Below are 26,063 nucleotides of genomic sequence, written 5' to 3'. Positions count from 1 at the left end.
CTATTGCTACTCTGTATTTCAAATTTGGCATAGCTTTCATTTAGCTGACATGGAAGAGACTTCATTTTGAGTGTTCTCCTTTGTCATTAATCAGGTATGGGTAGTTGTTTGATCTACCTATGCTAATGATAGGTAAGTCACTCCCTTAATCTAAGGTTGTTTGTTTTTTGTTTTTTTAAAGTAAGTGATTTAGAAAATGACAGAGTTATTTCCAGAGTGAACCATTACATACTGATGAAAACCCATCAAAGACTCTGCTAGGCAAAGGACTGTGCAAAGCCAAACACCAATTAATCCAGTTATGCCTATATATTAAGACAATCTCTACACTGATTCTTTTCATTAATTTTCAATTTCAGAAGACAAAATGAAATGAATTCTGAACATAAGAATTCTTTACCTGAACTTAAAATAAAGTCAATATGAACAGTTGTTGTACCAAAGGCATTTTGAGGCTATAAAGCCCTGAGAGGTAAGCCATCACAACAGTTTTATGCTCCCCAGGATGGGAAGCTTTTGATTAGTTTAGGTTTTCATTTTTGTATCATGCACTTAGGTACCAAGGCAGCATGCATCACATAAATTGAAAAATATAAAAGTGACATTTGTGGTGCTTGGAGTAGAAGAAAGAGCCCAATAAAACAGACTGTAAACCAATCTACATTCCACTTTAAAACTACTTTATTAATAATAAAATCAATTTTAGGCCAAGTTTTAAAGGAGCTATTGGAAGCCACTTCCTTTTTCAGAGATACAATTTTGTACAAAGTTATATTTTACCCAGCTAGCAAACCAATAGGAAAAAGCCAGCTATGGCAAAAACTGAAAATAAGCACAAACAATTTTTCAGTCAAATCATGAAGCTGTACATTGCTTTGAATTTCACCCTTAGCACTTAAAAATTCAATACTCTATATTAATTATACACAGTTTCTTCTGACTAAAAACATCATAAATGGAATACAAAAAGCCCAAACCCCAATTCTAGAAAAGAAGAGAGAGGGGAAGGGGAAGATGAGCAAACCAGAGAGTTCACAAAATTAAGAATAAATCCAAAATTTTTTATCTCAGAAATGTAAAAATTCTATTGAACTACAATGCTTCTAGTTTTTCAAGGATATGCAAGAAATTAATCTATATCTCAAAAGATGTCCATTTTGAAATAAATGTTTAGCTTTCAACCCTTCTAGTACTACTAATTTGGCTGCTTTGATCAACAACACACATTCATTTTGGTAAGCTGGATGAAAAAGAGATGAGGAATGACAGTAGAGAGAAAAATGTTTTATTTCATAATTTTGGTAAAGTTCTTTGAGAAAAACAAATCCCTAGTCCAAAGTAAAATTTCTTGTACCTGGTGGTCATACAGAACTTTTTTTTTTAGATTCTATTTGTCAAATCTGGTATAGGGAAATACATGAGAAAATTGGCTTTTCCAATTAACTTAAAACATAAACAGGTTTGCAAGTCTACCTATGTTAAAGGAAACATTTTTTTAATTTAAAAAGGGGAGATCATTTAGAATTTTGTAAATAAATAAATAAATTTAATTCAATCTTTTCCTCTCTTCATAATACTTCATTCCTATTATTTTCTTGATAATGTTATATAATGATCTATTACATATATGACGTGCTAACATTTTGCTTCAATAATTTTTGGGGGATGCTTAAACTGTATTTAATATCCTTTCTCTGAAACAGTTCTTCAGTATTTCTGACATTCTCTAATCATTAAGATATATTCCTTGATTTGAAATTTATGCAACATATTTTTATATTTCTGAGAAACTTCATAAAATTTCTCCAAAAATTAAATGAAATATTACATTGAACCATAAGAATATTCAAAATGTCTTTGACTTTAGACATAATTTACTTTTTATTTAAAAACAATTCTCCCACAAAAGGTCCACTTCTGCTGTTTCATTAGGGCATGAAGGTGACCCTGGGCTCTTGAAGACTATGACAGAGGAATGTAAAATCTATCAGGTTTGACAAAACCAGAAAAGAATTTAAGTACAAAGAGCCTCAACACTGAGGCAACCCACAAAGCAACGAATATGCAAGATGGAGCTTGGTTCTGTGTAGCCCTCCCTGATTATTCTGGTATTGACAAAATGGCAGAAAAGGTAGAAGCACCCTCAAGTTCTTAGGTTGTCTAGAAATCTATAACTTTATTATTGGCATTCTAAATATGATCTTTATCCAATGACCAAAAAGCTGACAAATCATAAGATGCAAACCATTATCAGTATTATCATTCTTCCTCTAAATTTGCAGTTAAATGTAAGGAGGGCTCACATTATTCCACAACTTGGTCAGCTAAGCATGCACATCCTCTCACTAGCAGAAAGAATCATCATGATCAAAGAGCCAGATGGGATCCATCTATTTGAACCCTCTTAACTTATAGATGAGGCAGTTGGTGACTAGAGAAGTGAAGGGACCTGCCTAAGATTACAAAGTGGTAAATGAAAGCTTTGGAACTTGAACCAAGGTTTTCTAACTCCAACGTTATAATTTTCCCCCATTATACTACAGTACCTCCTATCATAGATGTAGCAGGACTGGGTGGATTACATTGAGTTCTGGGAATATGAAACACTGCATTCTTCAACTCCCAATCAATTTGACAAGAAGACATTATGTTACAGTGGAAAGAACAACGAATTAAGAGACCAGAAATCTATCCTCCCCTCTGCCAATCACTCCTTACATCGCTTGGGAAATTCAATTAGCCACACTGGGACTATTTCTTAAGGTGTAAAGTAGAGCTGTTAAACTATTCTTTAAAGAACTTTCTAGTTCCATAAGGCAATTAGTCTACTCAAAGCAATTTTGTTTAAATGCCAATTTATGAATTTTTATTAATACTACTAATCACTAAGAGAAATAATTAAGAATTATTGTTAATTATTAATTCATTATTAAGAAAAAGCAGAAGCAATAAAGCCTACAATTCAGAAATATATTTGAACAAACTTCTTAAATGGATTTAGACATCCAAAGGAAAGATCTCTTTCTTATAGTGAAGATCACATAGTTATGCTGTCTGCAATCTATATTTAACTAGAATGTTTCCTAATAAGTGTAGACAACCTGATTATTTTAAACTTAAGATAATTAAAGTATTATATTTATCTGGAGTGTGAACATATATATATATATATATATATAAATTCTATAAGAACTTGAAAAGATCCTCCAGTCCAAGAAAATATATACAATGGTAACCAATGACTTTAATACAATGGGAACTCTCTTCACTAATCTACAATATAGTCTTAGAAAGTTGTCTGAGACTCACATTACTACATACTGTCAGTACGTAAACCCAAGTCTTCCTCACTCCAAGTCTAGCCAACACTCTATTCACTACTCCAAGCTGCCACATCACAGGTGGAAGAGGAAAGTGAAAACAACATTGGAAAACATGATGCATCATTAAATAATGAATAGGACAAAATGTTTGTAGGGTTAGATGTTTCAAGCCTATAAATCATGAATACTTTATTAAAGAGAACTAGAAGGCAGTGCATTTGGTGAACACCAGACAACATCACACACATATTAAAAGAGAGGAAATAAAGAGGTTAGAGACATGTGAGTCATTTCAATCAATCAAAAAGCATTTATTAAGCACCTACTACATGCTAGGTACTTTGTTAAGATACTAGGGATCCAAAGACAAAAATCAAATAGTTCTGGCCCTCAGGAAGCTTACACTCCATCTGGGAAGGCAATACATACTTGTAAAAGTATATAAAGAGTACAAAATAAATAAAAGGTTACTTTGGGAATTACAGCATTAGCCAACTGGGTGGGTTAGGAAAGCTTTCTTGTAGGATGAGGAATTTGATTTGGGTCTTGAAGGAAATAAAGTATTCTATGAGGCAGAGAGCAGGAGCAATTGTGTTATAGGTATTAGGAACAACTACTTAAAGGCACTGAGAAGGAAGATGGGGTGCCATGTGAGAGAAATAACAAAATGACCATTTTGGCTGGACCACAGAAATTGCACGAAGAAGAATAATGTATGTTGTTTTGAGTAGTTTCTGTCATCTCTGATTCTTTGTGACCCCATTTGAGGTTTTCTTGGCAAAAATATTGGAGTGCTTTGTTGTTTCCTTCTCCAGCTAATTTTACAGATGAGGAACTAAAGCAAACATGGTTAAGGTACTTGCCCAGGGTCACACAGCTACTAAGTGTCTGAGGCTGGACTTGAACTCAGGTTTTCCTAACTCCAGGCCCAGTGCTCAATCTACTGCACCACCTAGCTGCCTCAGAATAATGTATAATGAGACTAATTATGTGGGCTGGAGTTGTGAGGGCTTCAAAAGTCAAATAGAGGAATTTGCATTTCATTCTAAAGGTTGTAGGGAAGCTTCTGGAATTTAATGAATAAAGAAGTGATGCAGTCAGACCTATCCTTGAGAAAAATCCATTTGGCAGTTATGTAGAAGATGGGGTTGACAGGGTAGAAATTAGAAGCAGGGAAACCAGCTAGGTTTCTGCAAATAGTCTAGGAGAAAGGTTCTGAGGACCAGAAATAAGGGGGTTCAGTGTCAACTGCCGACTTCAAAAACTGAAAACCAGATTAAAGAAAAGGCATCAACGTGTACTATCATCACTTCTGACAGAGGTTTAAACAATGTAAGGCAACCTCCAAAACAAGGAGAAGAAAGGAATCCAGAAACTGCTTCAGAAAACAATCAGATGATTTCATTGCTATGCAGATATGATAGCCAAGGACAGCACCATTTTAGACTATAAACTTATTTAGATGATACTGCAGGAGTATGGATGAAGATTCAGAGTAGTGGTGCCTTACAAAATTGGGACTAGTAATTATGCCCATCTATAAAAAATTTATAGACAATTTGCCATGAGATGTAAATGAGATCAACTCTACAGATAAAACAGAACGAAAACATATGGAAGACACATGCCAGCACTTCTGGTTTTTTGTTTGTTTGTTTGTTTTGGGGGCAATGAGGGTTAAGTGACTTGCCCAAGGTGACACAGCTAGTAAGTGTCAAGTATCTGAGGCCGGATTTGAACTCAGGTCCTCCTGACTCGAGGACCAGTACTCTATCCACTGTACCACCTAGCTGCCCCCCAGCATTTAGCTACTGAAAGTGGAAAAATCTTCCACAGAAGTGAACACCTTAGTACCCAATATCCCACATGAAGAAGTAGAAATGGACTATATGAAGAGCATCTGGATCAAGCCTACTACAGCATTAAGGGTCTGATTTTCAACTATCTATCTGAAAGAGAATAAGATGCTCGAAGTATAAGAGAGGAACACTGGATCTAAAGTCAGAGGACCAGGGATGAAATGCTGACTCTTCAAATTAACTACCTGTGTGACCATGAATAAGTAACTTCAGCCCTGTCCTCAGTTTCCTCAGTCATAAAATAATGAAATAATAGGTTAGATTAAATAACTTCTACAGTCCCTTCTAGCTTCTAATCCTATGATGCTGTGCCAAATTATGAGAAAAAAAATTATGGACAACACTAACATCCAAAAAAGTATCTGAAAGAATAGCAATAGCTTTCAACTTGACCTCTCTTTGGTTTCACTTACCTCACAGGTTTGGTATAAAGCAAGTGTTTTGCAGACATTAATGTGTTGTACAGTTAAGCTTCAAGTAAGTGTAAACAGCATTAAGAGTTTGGGGACACTGTATAAATGTATGAAAATTATCATTACCAAGAACCCATATTCCTACTTTCTCATTTCCATGAAACCTTTATGAGAATAATTAGTGAATGTATCAAGGAAAGTCTTGACCTCATAGAGCAAAATGAAACCTTCAAGAATCTCCTCAAATATTAGGTATATAAAAATTAAGATAATGCAAGACTTTCTTTGGCCAAAATAAAGCAGTGTTAAGTCAATGTAATACAAATTATATACTTTCAAAATTATGAAATCAGTGTTTTAAGTAATGACCATGGAATTCACAATCTCTTGCACATTAAAGGAATGGCAAGAGTGAGATTGAACAAATAGTTGCTATATCTCAAATACTCATATATGCATTTGTTAAGTGCTTATTATGTACCATATACTTTGTTAATTTCTGGGGATACAAATGTAGAAGACACAAAATTGAAACAGTTCTTACTTTTGAGAAGCTTATTATTATATTGAGGGAGATAACACATGTAGGGTAGTGGTAGATGGTAGGGATGGGCAACAGGGGTGGGATGGGTCATGTTCTGGGAAGTCATAAAAATATTAAGGAACATTTAGTTCAAGACATCTAATTGTTATTAGTAGGTTAAAGTTCAATTACCAAAAATTATTTAAAATCTATTTAGAATTTATAAGAACAGGGACAGCTAGGTGGCACAGCGGATAAAGCACTGGCCTTGAATTCAGGAGGACCTGAGTTAAAATCCAACCTTAGACACTTAACACTTACTAGCTGTGTGACCCTGAGCAAGTTACTTAACTCTCATTGCCCCGCAAAAACAAAAAACAAAAGCATTTATAAGAACTATTAGATTTTCTCTCATGGGTAAAATATATAGTTGACATTAGGCAGCTAATGATAAGGATGATCAAGCATATTTAAACTAGAAACTATCACGATGACATTCTTTAACTTCTAGATACTCAATTGTGCTCACCTTATGGGCAGCTAGGTGGTGCAGTGGACAGAGCACCAGGCCTGGATCCAGGAAGACCCGAATTCAAATCTGACTTTAGACACTTACCAGTTGTGTGACCCTGGGCAAGTCAGTTAAGCTCTACATGCTTTAGTTTCCTCATCTGTAAAGTAGGAAAAACATCACCTACCTCTCAGGGCTGTTGTTAGGATCAAATATGATATATGAAAAGCTGCTTAGCAGAGTGCCTGGCACATAATAGATGCTATATATAAATACTCCCTTCTCCTTCTCTGTTAATGGTGTGGTTAATATATGCTCTGCTTTCTTTGATTTCTGTGAATGTAAGAATCAATAATGCAGCCGCTTTCGAGAGGTGAGACCTGAGACATAAATCTGCAGCTTAAAGCTCAGATAAAGAATCACTCTGCAATGTTGACTGAGCCTAGAACTCATTTGTTCTTCCAGCTTTATCAGTGAATGAGCAGTATGGAGACTGAAAACGGAATTCCTGTTGGAGGAACACCAGAGGGTAGCAGTTTCAAATGGGAAGTGAAAATGATACATAGTAGAATCAGAGCTGGGAAAGAAATAGATGCTGACTTGGACCAAAAGAGCTCATGAATGAAAGGAACACAGACTATGATCTAGCATCATAAGATGAAAAACCAATTTAAAATAAGACCAGGGTCAGTCTACGATGGCTACAGAAAGGCTATTCAGATCAACTAGGACAGAGAAGATTGATCAAGAAGAAAAGCAGGGGAACTTCCAAGTGGATAAATTAACAAGACTTCCAAAAATACACATGAGTTAGGCATGCCAAATGAAGGCAGGTAACCTGAACCACAAAGAGAATTTTTGGAGATGTCACTAGGAAAGGTCTTTCTTTTCCATAGAGGACAAAATATTGCTTCCCCAAATGTCACTGCAAGGGAATAACAGGGTAATAAAAGAAATCCCAAACTCCTGGAAGATCTGAAAACTTATGTGAGGAATGGGAAAAGGGAACTAGGTTTCTATATCCAGAATTAAAAATTGTGGAAGTATATTCTAAACAGAGACCAACATACCTACCCACAGCTTTGTTGGACCAAATTTGTTGACCCAAGTATGCGAAGTGTTTTAACATATAGTAGGCTTTCTTATAGAAACAAAGTTAAAAGTGGAGCCTTCTAAAAAGAAAGCAGACTATAAGTATGAATTAACTACATTTGAACTTTGTAACATTATTTTTTTCCAGTTATTTCTATCTCCCTAAAATTTCCTATAATTTTCCTATAACAGGACCTGGACTTATGATTTCAATGATATAGGGAACTCCCAGTGAGGAATGTGCCTCTACCAAAGCTAGTTGGCATCTTCTCTACAAATTATAGTTTTAGGGATTCCCTAAAATACTGTGAATTTACATGACTTATCCAGGGCCATAAGAGTCATTATGACTCAGAGAGAGAAAAGACCTGAATGCAAGTTTCCCTGACCACAAGGTCAGTTCATCATCCACTATATGATAATGTCTCTGTTGTTGTTCTTCAGTTGTTTCACTCATGTCTGACTGACTCTTCACAACCTCATTTGGGATTTTCTCGGCAAAGATATTGGAGTGATTTGCCATTTCCTTCTCCAGCTCATTTTATAGAAGATGAAACTGAGGCAAACAGGACTAAGTGACTTGCCCAAGGTCACAAAGTTAGTAAATTTCTGGGGCCAGATTTGAACTCAGATTTTCCTGACTCCAAGCCTCACATTCTATCCACTACACCACATAGCTGCCTGTCTCTTTGTAATAATCCCTTTTTAAACACCTAAGAAGGAGGGTGAGATGTTTCCAGGGAGCATGAATAGGGAAAAAAGCGCTGTGTCTTCTATAGGGGTACTCAATATAAAGGGAAAAGGTAATGGCAATTAAATGAAAGTGTGAGGCACTAGTAAGCCATATTTTGGGTAGAATATAATGGCCCCTAAGCCATGACAGCATGAGTTGCTTTAAAGTAAAATTAAATATTTAATCCTCCAATAGTAATATGCACTGATTTTAAATCCCTAAATGCTTTCTTAAATCCAATACTGCATGTGAATTGTATGGAATGATGCTCTGCAATACCGTAAATTTTGATAGCTAAGTGTCAGTAGTACTTTATTTTAAAGTTTCAAATTAAATTAGGATAAACCTAAATAGGAATATTTATATAATCTATTTATCTATTTATTTATATGTGACACTTGTATTTTTAAATTTTGACTTCCAAATTCTATCCCTCCCTCCCTCCCTCCCACTCTTCCATCACTGAAAAGGCACACAATATTAGATCAATTATACATGTGAAATCATGCAAAACTCATTTACATACAGCAAAAAAGTACATACTTCAATTTGCACTCAGAGTTTATCAGTTCTCTCTCTGGAGGTTGATAACATTTTGCCATTTGGGTCCTTTGGAACTGACCTGGACCATTCTATTGATCAGAGTAGTCAAGTCTTTCACAGTTAATCATCATTACAACATGGCTGTTATTATGCACAATGATTTCCCAGTTCTTCTCACTTCACTTTGCATCAGTTCATATAGGTCTTCCCATGATTTTCTGAAACCACCCCCTCATTATTTCGTATAGAACAATAGTACTCCATCAAAATCATGCCACAACTTGTTCGCGTATTCCACAATTGATGAGCATACCCTTGATGTGCAATTCTTTGCCATCACAAAAGGTACTGTTGGAGGCAGCTAGGAGGCGCAGTGGATAAAGCACTGGCCCTGGATTCAGGAGGACTTGAGTTCAAATTCGGCCTCAGACACTTGACACTAGCTGTGTGACCTTGGGCAAGGCACTTAACCCTCATTGCCCCACAAGCCCCTCCACCCCAAAAAAGAAAAAGAAAAACAAAACAAAACAAAAAAGGTGCTGTCATAAATATTTTTGTACATATAGGTCCTTTTTCATTGTTATTTGATCTCTTTCCAGTACATACTTAGTAGTTGCTGGATCAAAGGGTATGTACAGATTTATAGCCCTTTGGGCAAAGTTCCATAGTTCCAGATTGTTCTCTAGAACAGTTGGACCAGTACGACACTCTACCAAAAGTTCATTAGCATACTTATTTTTCCCTCATCCCCTCCAGCATTATCATTTCTGACAGGTGTGAAGTGGTACCTCAAAGTTGTTTTAACTTTCATTTCTCTAATCAAAAGTGATTTAGAGCATGTTTTCACATGACTATAGAAAACTTCGATTTCTTCTTCTGAAAACTGCCTGTTCATATCCTTTGACCACTGATCAATTGGGGAATGGCATTTATTTTTATAAATTTGACGCAGTTACCTATGTATTTGAGAAATGATACTTTTATCAGAGTAACTTGCTGTAAAAATTTCTATAGTAAGTCATTGTCTATGATACCTTTTAGCATATATAGCTTCCTAGTTTATCTCTTTTTATTAGGTCTGGTTTTGATCCAACCATTCTGGAAAACACTTTGGATTTATGTCCAAAGGGCTACAAAACTGTACATACCCTTTGACCTAGCAATACCTCTACTAGGTTTGTATCTCAAAGAGATCAGAAAAAGGGGAAAGGAACTATATGGACAAAAAATATTCATAGGACCTCTTTTTGTGGTGGCAAAGAATTGGAGAGATGTCCATCAACTGGGGAATGGCTGAACAAGGTATGGTATAAGATTATAATGGGTAGGATACTTTTAAAAAAACCTGGGGCAGCTAGGTGGCACAGTGGATAGAGCACTGGCCCTGGACTCAGGAGGACCTGAGTTCAAATTCGACCTCAGACACTTGATACTTACTAGCTGTGTGACCCTGAGCAAGTCACTTAACTCCAATTCCCTCACCAAACCAAACCAAAAACCTGAAAGGACTTAGGTGAACTGATAGAAAGCCAAGTGAGAAGAACCAGAACATTGTATACAGCAAGAGCAATACTGCACAATGATCATCTGTGAATGACATTCTCAGCAGTACAAAGATCCAAGAAAATTCTGAAGGATCTAGGATGAAAAATGCTGTTCACCTCCAGAAAAAGAACTAATGAAATCTGTATATAGTTTGGAGCATACTGTTGTTTTTTTTTCTTTTCTTGGGGTCTGTTTGCCCATGACTAATATGGAAATGTTTTACATGACTGCACATGTATAACCTTTATGAAACTGCTTGCATTCTCAATAAGGAGGAGAGAATTTGGAACTCAAAATTGTAAAAAACAAAGGTTAAAATCATTTTTACATGTAATTGGAAAAAATAAAATATTTAAACAACTAATTCAGTCTATTTTTGCTTTTGCTTTGTCTGAGATTATGATTGCTACTCCTGTCTTTTTTACTTTGGCTGAAGCATAATCGATTATTCTCCAGTCCTTAACTTTAACTTTGTGTGTTTCTGTTTCAAGTGTGTCTCTTGTATATGTTTCTAATCCATTCTATCTGCTTCTGTTTTATGGGTGAGCTCACCCCATTCACATGCACAGTTATAACTACTATGTATTTCCCTTTATCCTATTTTCTTTCATTTATCCTTTTTTTTCATATCCTTCCTCAAAAGTCTATTTTGCTTCTGACTACTGCCTCCCTTAATCTGCCTTCTTTTTTTTTTATCACCTTCCCCCTCCATCATATCTCTTATCCCCTTCCCTTCCTATTTCCTTACTAGGTAGAATAGATTTCTATATCCAACTGAGTATGCATATATATATTCTTCCCTCTTTGAACCAATTCTGATGAGAGTGAGGTTTAAGCATTGCTTGCTATCCCCCTCCACTTCACTACAAAGCCTCTTTTATATGAGAAGATTTTCCCCATTCTGCCTCTCCCTTCCCCTTTTTACCACTGCATTGATCTTTCTAACCTCTACATTTTTAGCAGGGAACATTTCAACATAATCTACTTAAATCTATGTCCTCTCTGCAGCCTTCTAACCGTTCTGATGAGAAAGTTCTTAGGAGTTACCTGTATGCTATTTCCATATAGGAATGTAAACAATTTAACTTTATTGAGTCTTTAATTATTATTCTTTCATGTTTACCTTTTTATTCTTCTTTTGAGTCTTCTGTTTGAATGTCAAATTTTCTATTCAGTTCTGTTCTTTTCATCAAGAAGCCTTGGAAATCCTCTATTTCATTAAATATCCATTTCCCCATGAAGGATTATACTCAGTTTTGCTGGGTGGGTTATTGTTGCTCCTTTGTCTTCTGGAATATCATATTCCAAGCCCTCTGTTCCTTTAATGTGGAAGCTGCTTAATCTTATGTGGTCCTGACTGTAGCTCCATGATATTTGCATTGTTTCTTTCTGACTAGTTGCAATATTTTCTCCTTGACCTGGGAGCTCTGGAATTTGGCTATACTAATTCCTGGGGTTTTTCACTTTGGTATCTCTTTCAGGATTTTTTCAATTTCTGTTTTTTCCTTCTGCACCTAAGATAGTAGGGCAGTTTTCCTTTACAATTTCTTGATATATAATATCAAGTCTCTTTTGGAAATCATGGTTGTCAGCGCAATAATTCTTTTTTTCAGTTTACATTGAATTTTTATTATGTTTTTCTCGATTACATGCAAACAAAATTTTTTAACATTCTTTTTCAAAATGTTGAGTTCCATATTCTTTCCCTTCCTCCCTCCCCACACCCCTCCTTTAGAAGGCAAACAATTTGCCTTTGACATAGATTATACATGTTCAGTAATGCAATACATTTCCATATTAGCCATGTTATTAAAAAAGACAGACCAAAACAAAAACAAAAACCCTAGAACAATAAAGTTTAAAAAGTATTACTCAATCTTCATTTAGGCACCATTACTTCTTTCTCTAGGGATAGATAGCATTTTTCATCATAGGTCCTTCAGAATTTTCTTGTATCATTGTATTGCCTAGAATAGCTAAGTCCTTTCAGGTTTTTTGCTGAGCATTCTTCTCATCATTTCAATAATTCTTAAATTATCTTTCCTTGATTTTCTACATCAGTTGTTTTTCCAATAAGATATTTCATATTTTCTTCTACTTAACATTCTTTTTATTTTTTTATTATTTCTTGAAGCTTCATGGAATGATTACCTTCTACTTTCCCAATTCTAATTTTTAAGGGATTATTTTCTTTAGTAAGCTCTTGTACCTCTTTTTCCATTTGGCCAATTATGCTTTTTAAGGAATTTTTTTTTCTTCAGTCAATTTTTGTACCTCCTTTTTAAATAAGTTCTTCAGTCAATTTTTGTGCCTATTTTTTTTAATCATTAGGTCAATTTTGTTTTTTAAGGTGTTATTTTTCTTCCATAATTTTTGTGCCTCTTTTACCAAGCTGTTAATTATCTTTTCATAATTTTCTTGTTTCAGTCGTTTCTTTTCCCAATTTTTCCTTTATCACTCTCTTTTACTCATTCAGGAATTCTTGCTGGACTTGGATGGAATCAGCATTTTTCTTTGAGGTTTTTTCTTTTGGGGGGGGTAGCTGTTTTCACATTATCATCTTCTTATAAATTTATGTCTTGGTATTCCCTATCTCTCTAGAAACTTTTTATAGTCATGTTCCTTTTTTGTTGTTGTTGTTGTTAACTCATTTCCCCAGCCTATTTCTTCACTTTGAATTTTATGTTAAAGTTGGGCTCAGCTTACCTGGGGATGGGGAGGCACTGTGCCAAGCTTAATACTTTTTTTTGCACTGCTGTTTTCAGAGTTTGAGGGGCTCTGTAAGTTTTTGGTGCTTCCAAGGTATGGTCACTACTCTCGTAATCTCCACTCTATTCTTTATTGAGGAAGGGCCCCTGCTCCTCAGCAGTCATAAGTACTAGTATTCCTCTTGGTCCTGGAACTATGACCAGGTCTTCTGTTTTCTTGAAACCACAAGCACTCCTCTGTACCATAGAACTGTGATCAGGACCCCTGCTTCCTTGTGACCAATAACATGTGTGCCTCTCTACTCAGGACTGCTTATGGGCAGTAGAGTTGCCAATCAGTACCAGTTGCACCCAGTGCTAACAGAGTCCCCTATAATATTATTCTGACCAGTTCTCTAACCCCCTTACCATCTTTGGGATGAGAGTTCTAAAAGCAGCAGCTACTATTGCTTACTGCTCTCACAACCACCTCCAAGGCCCACTGCTGTTACAGACCTTTTCTGCAGACCTCCTAAGTTGTCTTAAGCTGAAAAAAATGTCTCCTTTTACCTTTGGCTGGATTTGCTGCTCCAAAATTTGATTTGAGACATTATTTTAAAGTTGTTTAGAGGGGAATATTGGGAGAGTTCAGTTGTGTCCATACTCCACCTGGCTCCACCTCTAGGTAGCATTTTTTAAAGAAGATCCATATAGAAGATAATTGAAGAAAAGTAAATTGTGTCATTAACAATTTCCTCATAGATTATGCAAAGAAAGTCCTTATATAATTTGTTCCTTTACGTTTACTTCCCGATTCATTGCTTTTTGTCTAGCCCTGGTAAAACAATGGAATGGAAGTTAGAGATTACTTTAAAAGGGTAGGACAGCTGGAAGGCTGCCAAATCCCACTGCATTCATGGTAGATGTCTTTCCATGTAGTGAGCAATGGACAATTTAACCCATCATCATGATGTCCTTCTTCCTCCCACTATACCTCTCATCCCTGCAAAACAAAACAAAAACCTACCAAAAACTACAAGGATAGGGAGATGGGAGAAAGTAGTGCAGTATGGTAGACTTGGAAGAGTACTTCTCTTATGGATGGAGGAGACCTCTCTGAGTGACTTCCACTGTTCTGCAGCTCCAGAAAGCTGGTTGCTATAAAATCCTTTTACCTGAGGGGGCCACCTGATAATGATTTATATTTATATCATGCATAAAGCTTTACAAAGTGATTTCTCTGCAACCCTGTGAAATAGGTAGTAAAAATGTTATTTTCTTTCCCAAAGACTCAAAGATCAAGTTATTTGCCCATAGCCACACAACTAGAAAGTATAAAAGTCAAATTTAAAACCCTTTCTTCTGACTCCAAGACTAATGTAACTTTCCAGGACACTGTCTCTCTCTAAGGGAAATTAACATTGAGAAGTTTGCTAGTATATCCTGAGGAAACTACTCATAATTTCTGGGGGCTAAATATTTGGAAGGTCAAAGTAAGATAAGTGAGATATCCAGTTAATTTTGTGGGGGTGGTTGTTTAAGGTTAAGTTCTCCAAGATCACCCAGCTAATAAATGTGACAGTCATCTGATTTCAAGACCAGTGCTTGCAATGGTATATTGGAACAATGGCACATTTTGTTTTTTCTTAATTATTCTTGTGAGTATTCTTGTAATTTCCATGCATCTCAAAGACTGGGAATGAGAACCACGTACCACTGAACAGGATGAGCAAAGCAATCTGTTACCTATTATTCATGTGTGGTACATATGTGGCCTCCTATTTGTCATCCCTTTGTGGACTGAACCACAAGAGTTAGCATTTCTGTCCCATAAGTGCTATCTCTATAAGTGCTCAAACTTCCATTTTCCTAGGAGATGGTACATCTACATCCAAAAAGGCTGGAGTAAGCAGCAATTATTAGTTCACCATAAAGGGGGCATATCATTGCAAGCTGTCACAGGATTCTGATAAACATACTGTGCATTGTCCTTTTTACTTCATATTAATTCTCTCTTTTAATTTTATATGCATTCTTATAATAAACATATAACACTAAAATGTTTAATACTATGTAAAAAGAATGCAATATTAACCTCATTTTTCAGATGTAGACTTTGGGGGAAAAGGAGATGAAGTGACTTTCTTAGGATACACTTAGCTAATAGGAGAACAAGGCCTAGCTCTAAAGTCTCCCAACTCCTAGAAAAGGAGATGAAGACAAAGAGAAAAAGAAGTAATACAGTAAAATATACATCAATCACTAACAGGAAAATAATATAAAAAATAAACAAACAAAATATATTAAAATATAATAAAAATGATGCTGGTGTGTCCAATTTACAGCATAGGTAGATTGTACAATTCAATAAATAATCATTGGTTGATTAACTGATATGGTCACCTGCTCCCTCAATTACCTTGCTCAAGACAAAAGGTGACAACACTGATGTTTGATGTAACAATTTAAGAAAACCTTGATAGGAAACTTACCTAATGAGTTTAAGATACCAAGAAAAAGGGAAACAATAGGAAGTTATCAAATTTATAAAGAAGTCATACAGCATTGGAGGTAACATTCTTCCATTAAAAGTGGTGTCTTTTAGGGATTATCTTATCCTTGTTTTGAAGCAGAGGTACCCTGATTAGTTTATAAATTCTTCAGCCATTATGAATCTAATATTCTTTATTGACTACTTCAAATCTTCTTAGTTATTTTATCATTGCACTCAGAAAGCAAGACATTTTAGCAATACACAAATTATACTTACAAAATTCCTTAAATCATGATTTAAAAAACCCCAAATCTTAATAGAAGAAACTTATTTTTAAAGAAAATGTAATCTCAAAGCTCCTTGTTACTATAAGATAGTAGTTTGAGTCCTTAAGTGTTCAGCACAAAGTATAGCTTTATGAATTAACTAATAAGAGGCAATGTTCCAGAGTGTAGTGAAATCACTTCATCTAGATTGTTACTACTCCGTGGATCAAGACTTTACTTTTTTTAAAAAGTGGATACCTGCGGTCCCATCTCTGGCTTCATAGAAGTCACCCACTCTTATTTTTGCACTGAAGCTGAAATTGTCCCTTGAGATATCCATTATTCCATTTCTGCTGAGATACTGAAAAAATCACATATTTTTCCACTTCAGGTTTTAATAATTACAACTCAGCTTTGATGTATAGCTATCTTCAGGAGTCATGTTTTGCATATTCTATCAAGGGGATATGTAGTTATAAGTGGTCAATTTAGAAACAGGTTAAGGTAGATTAGACTCACATGAGAGGATAATTTTGTATCAAGGAACTTTATTTGAGGAATGAGTACACATTATTTTATTGTAAGCATGCTTAATAGATACTGAATGTACTAGCCATTTAAAGAAAAGCACATACCTTTATTACTTCAGGATACTGTCTAAGTTTCTTTCCACATGGAGCGTAATATGCTACTTCTCCTTGTAGGCGCCCTCCAAAGTTTCTTATTCGTGTCTCCCTTTGCCAGCTATATGTGACAGAAATATAGGCCATGAAAAACTACATTTAAATAATATTTGTCAGTAAATGTTAATCTGATATTTTATTTATAAATATTCATCTTCCTAATTTTCAGTTTTAACATCTAATACCTTCCGCTTCCTAGAGATAAGGCATGGTATTTTACACTTGAAGTTTCCATGTCAAGAGAGAAAAATTTACCACTCAGTTATCATTTCTTTATAGCTCATATACTTTTTAAAAAGTTTTCTTTTCAGTCCCTATTTCTCTCCCTCCCTGTACCCCTTCTCCTACACATGGCTAATGTGGAAAAGTATTTACGTGTGTGGGGGGGAAAGAAGCAAGAAAAAAAAGAGAAAAAAATCCTTCGATCTGCACTCAAAACCCATCATTTCTCCATCTGGAGGTTGACAGCATTTCTCGGCATGACTCCTTGGAATTGTCATGGATCATTGTATTGATCAGAGTTAGCTCATGTACTTTTAATAATGAGTTGATATTATATCTCAGTCCCATTCTGGGTTTTGTTTCATCACTCAGTTCTCTTCACTAAGGTTTCCTATTTTGCTTTAATTCTCCCCTTATCACTCCTGGTACTACTTTCCTGAAATTCTGCCCTCAGCCATATTAACTAATTTTCAGCTCTCTTGCATTTTTGTTCTGTTCTTACCTCACTGTGTTAGTCCAGGTATGTTCCAACTTGACTCTACATATCCTACAGTTGGCTTCCAACATCAACTTTGTGACAATCTAGCATTTCTATTCTAGTACTTATTTGGATATATTAGCTATGCTCCCTGATGTCTCTGATTCAATATGCAAAATCTTTTTATTTCCTTTTGCCTAATGAGCAAGAAAAGGAAAGTAGGCATAATGCTTATGAAACAGTATTTTAAAATAAATATTTTGGGGGCAAAAAAGAGCAAGCTCAATAAGCATACCATATTCCAAAGGATATGCGCAGTTCCCGCTCATCTGTTACTCTCCTCCTTTTGGAAGTACCTTGGAAAAAGTTCAACTTATTAATATAAGTTTAGAAAAAAGTTAAATGATTGAAAATTTTTAAAGCTTTTATGAAATATTTTTTTTGTTTTGTCTATTTGGAAAAAGTACAATTTTGTTATATTATTTGACGACTTTTACACAGGTTTCATCAAATTCTTGTACAGCAAAGTTTATAAAAAATGAGGTAAATCATCTGTTAGGGCTATGTTCAAAGGAATTCTTTGAAAAATTTGGGAGACTGGAAAAATTGACCTATAAGATCCCTTTTGACTTGAGGAGTCTATGATTCTACCATTATTCGCTAGAAAAGGAACAGAATACAACCTACAGAATAGATTGGCTTAGTACAATTGTACTTAGTCTGCTATGGAAGAAATCACTGAGGCAGGATGTTAGTACGTATTAAGACAACATAAAAATGTCTAAATTGAGAATAGATTACAGAGCTATTTTTACCTAAGACATTAGTATTGGTTTCTTCAAATCCAATAGTTTCATGTAGAAATATTTTAGAAAGCAGGCCCACAAAATTAAAGACATCTAGTTTAAATCACATGGACCTGAGGTCAAAAAGCTGTATAATAGGGGGCAGCTAGGTGGCACAGTGGATAAAGCACCGGCCTGGATTCAGGAGGACCTGAGCTCAAATCTGGCCTCAGACACCTAACACTTACTAGCTATGTGACCCTGGGCAAGTCACTTAACCCTCATTGCCCCTGCCCCCCTCCAAAAAAAAGCAGTATAATAGGGTCTTGTCTTATAAAATGGAAAGGAATATGAATATATGGACAAATTCTGTTTATGAGATATATAATATTCACACATACAGAGCCCTTTCCCAATTATCTGGTGAGTTGGCCAAGTAAATCTAAAGTAACAATTCAAATTCAACTTTAAAAATAGAAAAAAATCTGAAGCTATAATCAAATTCTATAACGGTACAAACTCAAAAGTTACTAAAAGCCAAAGCAGGATCTGAAAAATGTTCACATTATTAAATTAAGTGCATCTATGGTAAAGGTTCTCAACTTTAGAGAAGAGTCTCAACCTGAACTAGCCAGCACTTACCCAGGTACAATATTTTATTCCACTGAGATTATCTTAGGACATTTTTACAAATAAATATTCTTGTCTCAGTTTTGACAATGTATTTTACAATGATCAAAATAAAGTTTAAATACCACAGTGTGGACTTGAAGTCAGCGTAGAAGGAGGAGTGTTGAGGAAAACGGGTGACTGGGATTCAGGACATAAGGCAGCAGGAGCAGAACCAGGAGGTTTGGGTACTTGGAGATTAAGTGGCGTTCGAATGAGCCGTGAGACTGATGGAAGAGCTTTTGACAGAGGAAGTTGTTTCTTATTCAATTGCATTGAAGGTTTCTCTCCTTCAGTATCACTATCTGATTCATCTTGATCCTTATCATCATCATCATCCTCATCTTCTGACCCTTCTGTATCAGATTCAGAATTACTATCGGATTCTATAAAGGGGGGAAAAAAGCAATTGTAGATTATAACGGGCCCATGATCTCCAGATTCCATCTTGCCATTCCAGGGCCAAATAAAATGTTCGAATAGCCAGCTTTTGTGAGAAAGAAACTATCATGTGTAGATGTTTGCCATGCAAAATTGCTTAGTTTAGTGCCTAGAATGTGTAAGAGGTGTTTAAGTAAATGCATATTCTCTCCCTTTTACCCCTCTGTCATTTAAAGTCTTACTTTGCTGTTTGGTCATCCAGTCATGTTTAATTCTTTTGTGACTGCATGGACCAAATACCTATACTATCTATGGTAGATTTTCAGAGCAATTTATGTTCACGGGGTAAGTTCCGATTAAATTTAATTGATGCTGAACCACTTTTTTTAAAAAAAGTCTTAATGATATGATGAATAGTAGTGGAAAAGGAGAGGTCGTAACTAATGATTACACCTAGATGCAGTGTAAACTATCTGACAATTTTCTGTATGTGGATATATGCTGAGGTGAATCAATTTTAAGGTTGTTAATTTGCCCAATGTCAACCCAATGAGAATCTGAAGATAAGACTGATGCATCAGAAAGGCATTTTTCTAGCAGTAATACTTTTTGGAGTTATATAGGATTAAAAATATACTGATATCTAGAAATGTGAATGACAAAATATTTATAGTGATTTACAATGGGGAGCTTTGTCAAGTTAAAAGACTGAAAAAATACTTTGATTCGCAGAGCTGTTACAGTAAAACTTTTAATCATTGAAAAATTGAAAATAACCTGATTGGCTGTCATCAGAATCATCATCTTCATCATCCTCATCCTCATCCTCTTCATCTTCGTCATCCTCATCGTCCTCATCATTTGAGTCGTCAGAGTCTTTACTACTGGGAATGTCTGAATCTGTTCCTCTAAACTGTTCCACTAAGGATTTTGCAGAAGGAAGGTGATGCTGTGGATTTACTGTGGTTATAATATTATTGCTGACTGATTTTTCCTTCCCTGGACCATGCAGTACAGGAGAGGTAGAGGACATTACAGGGGTCCGGTTGCCTGATGTTTTTCTCCCACATGTACTTAAATTTACAGGTGAAGAAAAAGGGATGTTACTTGAAGTAGGTACATTTTCATTTATCTTGCTTTGTGTTTTACTTTTGGTGGTAAGTGCTAAAGGAGCTTCTTGGATGACACTTTGAATAACTCCATTTGGTTGGTGATTACCTAAAAGTGCATTTGTCAAGAATGGATTTTGAGTGGTTGTTTTCTAATGTTGTTTGTTTGGGATGCGCTGGTGAGCTAGAGATTGCTTTTGGACTTGACAAAGCTGCAATAACCTTCTTCAGGCTCTTAGATGATTCTTGTTTCTTTATCTGTGTTGGGAATGTCTGTTTGAACTGTTCCTGTTGAAACATAAAAAAGTCAGTACTACAATGTGCCATGCCACCACCTCCTATCAAGAAAATTTTTGGTTTTTCTTTCAGTATTTGAGAATAGAATTGCATATGTGGCAACATGTAAGTCATTTTTAAGGCAATGTATGATGGGGAGATAGAGCTTGGTCTAGAGAACTGAGTAGACCTATTGTATCTGAAGTTCGATTTCTCACCAGTCCTTTCCTACTTTTTTTTGTCCAGGCTCAAAACTTAAGAGAAATCTTAAACTTCTATCCCCCTTAGAGACCATATATAGTCATCAAAACTTCTAACATTTTTTTCTTCACATTTTCTCTCTGAATCAATTTTCCCTTCTCATATTCATTGTCAATTCTCTGGCTCAGGTCCTCATTATCTTATAACCAAACTTCTTTATGGCCTCTTAGTCTTTCTACTTCTAGTCTCGCCTCTTTGACCAGCTTTTATATTGTGCTTTTAAGGTTTTCAAAATGCTTATGTAAACAGTTTATATCAGAGGCAGGGTAGCTTGGCTCATCAGATAGAGTACTGGACCTGCAACCAGGAAGACCTGAGTTCAAATCCTACCTCAGATACTTTTTAGCTGTGTGACCCAGGGAAATCCACTTAGCCTCTTTCTGCCTGTTTTCTTAAATATAAAGTGAGGATAACAATAGCACCTACTGTTTTAGAGTTGTTACAAAGAAAAATGAGATAATATTTGTAAAATATTTTGTAAACCTTCAAGCACTATACACATTTTAGCTATAGAATGTTTACAGTTGTTCTGACTGCTCCTTCCACATGGAGAGGACTCTCTACCATTTGAAATATCACCAATTCTTCAAGGTACAGTTAAAATGTCATCTTCCATGAAACCTTTTCTGATCACCCAAAAGAGAAGCATTATCTTCCTCACCTGAACTCCTATACCTCTTGGTCTTAGTACTGCTTTTGTTACTTACTGCAAGTAATTTAATTGTAATAACTGATGTATCTGTCTTTCCTTTATTAGAGAGGAAACTTCCTAAGAGAAGTAACTAGGTCCCCATTCATTTTTATTTCCAATTAGAGCACCTTACTAATGCATTACCCTTAAAGACAGTCAATAAATATTTGTGACACATTAGAAGCAAGAGAGACAAATGTGCTTAAAAGAGAAATTTAAGATAATTAGTTGGATTAAGTAATGGCACATACCACTTTACCTACTCAATAATGTACCCTTACAAAAAAGTTTTGTGTGAACTGGTAAGGGTATAGGGAATCAATAATTACAAATGTACCATGCAATTTATTTATGTAAATGAGAGGAGAAAACACTGTTAGTTCTAGAGGATCTCTCTGGTACAAGTAAAACAAATTAAATTTCATTAAACCATCATCAAAAGAGCATATGAAAAATTTAATTCCCAAATGGGAATTATTAATCCATTTTAGATCTAAAGATGAGCTTGAATTCCTAAGTTAATTCTTCCTGCAAAGATGAAGATAGCTTTGATATGGAAAACAGTGAGTGACATAACCAAAACCTTGTGATACTTTAGTCAGTTATGTATCATGACCAGGCTCCTGACTCAGCTTGGCACAATGGTAAATGAGACTTTGTGGTATGACTTGACTTGAGTTTACAATGAACCTTTACATAATAAAACAGTAGTACTGAGAGGCAACCAGAGACTTGTCTAATTTCTTAGGAATTAATAAATCTACTTTCCGCATGAGTTGTGGGGATTAAGAAAAGAATAAATAAGAACTTGAATGGCTATAGAATAAGTGAGGTGACAAGCCAGTGCTTTCCCAACTCAGAATTTTAGTTTTAAACTCTTATCTGAAAAAAAATCTGTTCATTTTTATTACTATAGTATAAGCTCCTTTATGTCAGAAAGATGTATTTAAATCCCTGACAGAATCTATGAGCATAGGAAGTAGGGGCTCAATAAATATTTGTTAAATAAGAACAAATGTAACTTGGAGATTATTGTAATAAATGGCTAAGGACTGCTAATATTAGTTCCTTATATGAAAATTCCTACTGCTTAAAATCCTTCACATTACTAAGCTTTATTTTTTTAATATTGAAGTAGAGAAGTGTCCTTTAATGATTTCATTACAGTAGTTTATCTGAACATGTTTGGTGTCTGTATTATCTTCATTCTGTTTAATACATCCATAGTTATGACATACATATTGTTTCCTTTATATAACTAGAGGCAATGACATAGAATTTTAATGTGTCCTTAAATCAAAGGATTTATGATTTATATAAAACTTTTTTGATTGTCCTCAAATCAAAAATTTTAAAATAAATTTTCTTAAATTTACAAGATTTTCCTGAAAGTTTGTGAAACAAAATTCCAACAATTGAATGCTATTTATATATTAAATAGTTCAAAATACATTTTATCAGCTACAATTTCAATCTCAAGACTGAACATAAAAATCTAGTAATTTTTGCTTACCCTCGTTTTGGATCTCAATTCACTGGTCAAAGGGCTAGATTCTTCAGAGGTATTTTTATTCCCTGCTTTGGGTATATCAGGAGAAGGAACTACAAGTTTCATGTAAGTTTCCTTTTTGGTTTGATTTACCAAAGACAAAGGTTTCACATTGGACACCAATCCCGTAGACTGTATTACACTGGTGTGTTTGTTCACAGATTCCTCCTTTGCCTGAGAGCTTTGGAAAATAAAGGGAAGCTGCTGTGACAAAACCTGAGGATGCTTCTGCTGGATTGGAATGATTGAAGTGAGTCTGAGATTCAGACACAAGAGGTATTGGCTGGTGTATTCTTTTTCTTGGGACTTTTCAGTTGCTTTTTGTCCATCTGATTTCAGGTCCATAATACCATGCAATAGCACCTGGAAAGAAAGATTAAAAAAAAAATTCTTAACATATGTAGATTAAAGACCATAAGGTAATCTGTGTGATCACACAGAGTATGACAAAACAGAAGGGATTAAAAAAATTCTAATTATCAAATGGAAAATATGTAAAAAGAAAATTCACAAAAAGCCATAATTCTCTTGTTTTTCTATCCAATCTCTTTTTTTTCTATTTGAAAAAACTACAGCTCCTGGAATGGAGAATATATTAGTCTGACGGTGGGAGAAGAAAGTCCTTTGTGTTAATCTATAATTTGAATCCCCATGGAATATTGTGGTTCCTCTTACGCGGTTCAGCATTTTGTAGTTAACCTACAGTCTCAGAGAATCACTTAGGGGCACTTAGAAGCTAAGTTACTTGCCATGATCACACAGATAACCATATGTAAGAGGCAGGACTTGAACCTAGGTCATCCTGGACCTCTATTCCATGCTTGCCTGTTCCTATGTACGTAGATGATAAAAATAAGGGGAAATTTTTTTATTTTAAAAACAATATTTGGGGGCAGCTAGGTGGCACAGTGGATAGAGCACTGGCCCTCGAGTCAGGAGGACCTGAGTTCAAATCCAACCTCAGACACTAACACCTTACTAGCTGGGCAAGTCACTTAAACCCAATTGCCTCACCAAAGAAAAAACAAACAAACAAAAACATATATTTTTATGAGGGATTCACATCCAAACATAAATCTGTCAAGTTAAATTAAAAGTACCCAAATCTGGATATAGTCATTATACCTTGGTTTTATTTTTATGTTGTGCTTCACTTTCTGAATCAGAATCATCATCTTCACTTTCTTCAACAGTTTGGTCTTCTTCTCCTCTTCATCTTCCTCTAAATCATCTGAGTCACTGCTGCTGATGCCTTCACTGAGGTGTCTGAGGATGTGCCTGAGTCACTGTCGCTGTTGCTTGAACTTTCCATGGCTTTCTTTCTTGGTTTCTGGGAAAAGACAAACATTTTATCAAGACTTTTTTTTTTCCAAATGGAATCCAATTTTTAGTAAATATGAATTCAAATGATGTTTCATTCTCAAAATAAAAGAAGAAAGGACATTTCAGAAGTCATAAATGTAATCATTTTAACAAATTGATCCAACTGAATTTACATACTGGTTAGCCCTCGATCTAGCCTGTAACGGCTTAGCCCATATAAGAGATTAGAAAAGAACAGTATCGGAGGCAGCTAGGTGACGCAGTGGATAGAGCACCGGCCCTGGATTCAGGAGGACCCGAGTTCAAATCCGGCCTCAGACACTTAACACTTATTAGCTGTGTGACCCTGGGCAAGTCACTTAACCCCAATTGTCTTACAAAAAAGAAAGAAAGAAAGAACAGTATCAATGACATATTCTAGGTTTCTAATTTGTTTCTGAAACAAAACAAAAATTGAAGTTGAATATTGCTTGATGGATATGCAAGGCAAGCTTACAAATGAACATTTATAAAATATATTTAAGTTTCATTTCCTTATGATAATTCTGTGTTTTGGAATATATTAAAATGACAAATTTGGTTTTATTCTTTCTTCTGTGCAAAGGTAACAATTGGTTGAGGAAGCTAAGTGCTTAGACAACTAAGGCTAATAGGCCTGCTAAAGTTAGAAGAATGCTCTATTCTTCCAGCACAGTGGTAGCCAAGTTTGTTTAATCCCCACATACTTTAGCTTGCTGTATCATCTATTCAATATGAAAGGAAATAAATGATTGGCCTTAGTAAAGATGCTAATTATTTTTATAAAGAAAATATTATTCGTTACAGAATACTGTAGTATCATGAAATTGTTCAACATCTGAACATGGTCAAATAAATATCTCATGGTCCTGTTTCTCGTCAAACAAAAATTCTATTCTCCCTCTACTTTTGGAAAGAGATGCCTACCTATTATGTTTTCATTTCCAATTTATTTCTTGCCTGTTGATTTGGTTGAGAACAGAGATGAGCATCCTGATTCACAGAATTGTTATTATAAAAGGAATCAAAGCATTGTTAGCATATTTTGTAAGAATGGGATATGCTTCTCCAAGGACATAGCAAAAAAAATTTTTTTTAACTTTATTGTTTGGAAAACATAACATTCTCTTACTCATCTGACAAACTTTTTGTACCCATTGGAGTTTGAAACCCTGACATAGCTTTTGGCCTCTAAAGGATATCCAATAGCCCAGCATCTAAAAAGAATCATTGAAGCTATATAGTTACCAACCCTTCCATGGCTTTTAAGAAAGTCTAATTCCCATGTATATTGCAGAAATATATTCAGTATCCATTGTAAACATCAAACATCATTATTATAATTAAAAAGTATTTATTATATGCTTAATAGTATATAACATATGCAGAGAGAAGTCCAGACTCACTCACCTACCCCTTAAAGACCTTTCTAAGATGGTCATACATTCATACACACATACACAGAGATACATATACATGTAGATACATATATGTACATATATATAGTATATATACACACCAAAAAATGCATGCACACACTCTCATATGCTCATACATACACACAGGCACAAATAACAAAAGAAAAATGACAAACCAATAGGACTTGGATTCACATTTTAATGAAATAAT

The 26,063-nt window shown here is 35.2% G+C and overlaps 1 protein-coding gene across 1 annotated transcript in view; it reads right to left on the bottom strand.

The window, feature by feature from the left end:
- The window catches only part of BAZ2B (bromodomain adjacent to zinc finger domain 2B), a 358,773-nt gene that overhangs the window by 102,069 nt on the left and 230,641 nt on the right, over positions 1 to 26,063 (bottom strand). The window contains 13 exon segments of the mRNA XM_043993621.1: positions 16,625 to 16,733; positions 17,668 to 17,728; positions 18,913 to 19,036; positions 19,038 to 19,085; positions 19,088 to 19,212; positions 19,985 to 20,456; positions 20,458 to 20,609; positions 23,066 to 23,330; positions 23,332 to 23,393; positions 23,396 to 23,456; positions 24,219 to 24,299; positions 24,302 to 24,354; positions 24,357 to 24,423. Of these exon segments, the coding sequence (XP_043849556.1) occupies positions 16,625 to 16,733; positions 17,668 to 17,728; positions 18,913 to 19,036; positions 19,038 to 19,085; positions 19,088 to 19,212; positions 19,985 to 20,456; positions 20,458 to 20,609; positions 23,066 to 23,330; positions 23,332 to 23,393; positions 23,396 to 23,456; positions 24,219 to 24,299; positions 24,302 to 24,354; positions 24,357 to 24,423 (1,680 nt within the window).

This window comes from Dromiciops gliroides, chromosome 3 (genome assembly GCF_019393635.1).
Source record: "Dromiciops gliroides isolate mDroGli1 chromosome 3, mDroGli1.pri, whole genome shotgun sequence".
Taxonomy (NCBI): domain Eukaryota; kingdom Metazoa; phylum Chordata; class Mammalia; order Microbiotheria; family Microbiotheriidae; genus Dromiciops; species Dromiciops gliroides.
The sequence above is the reverse complement of the archived record's forward strand: the minus strand, read 5'-3'. Positions and strand labels throughout refer to the sequence as shown.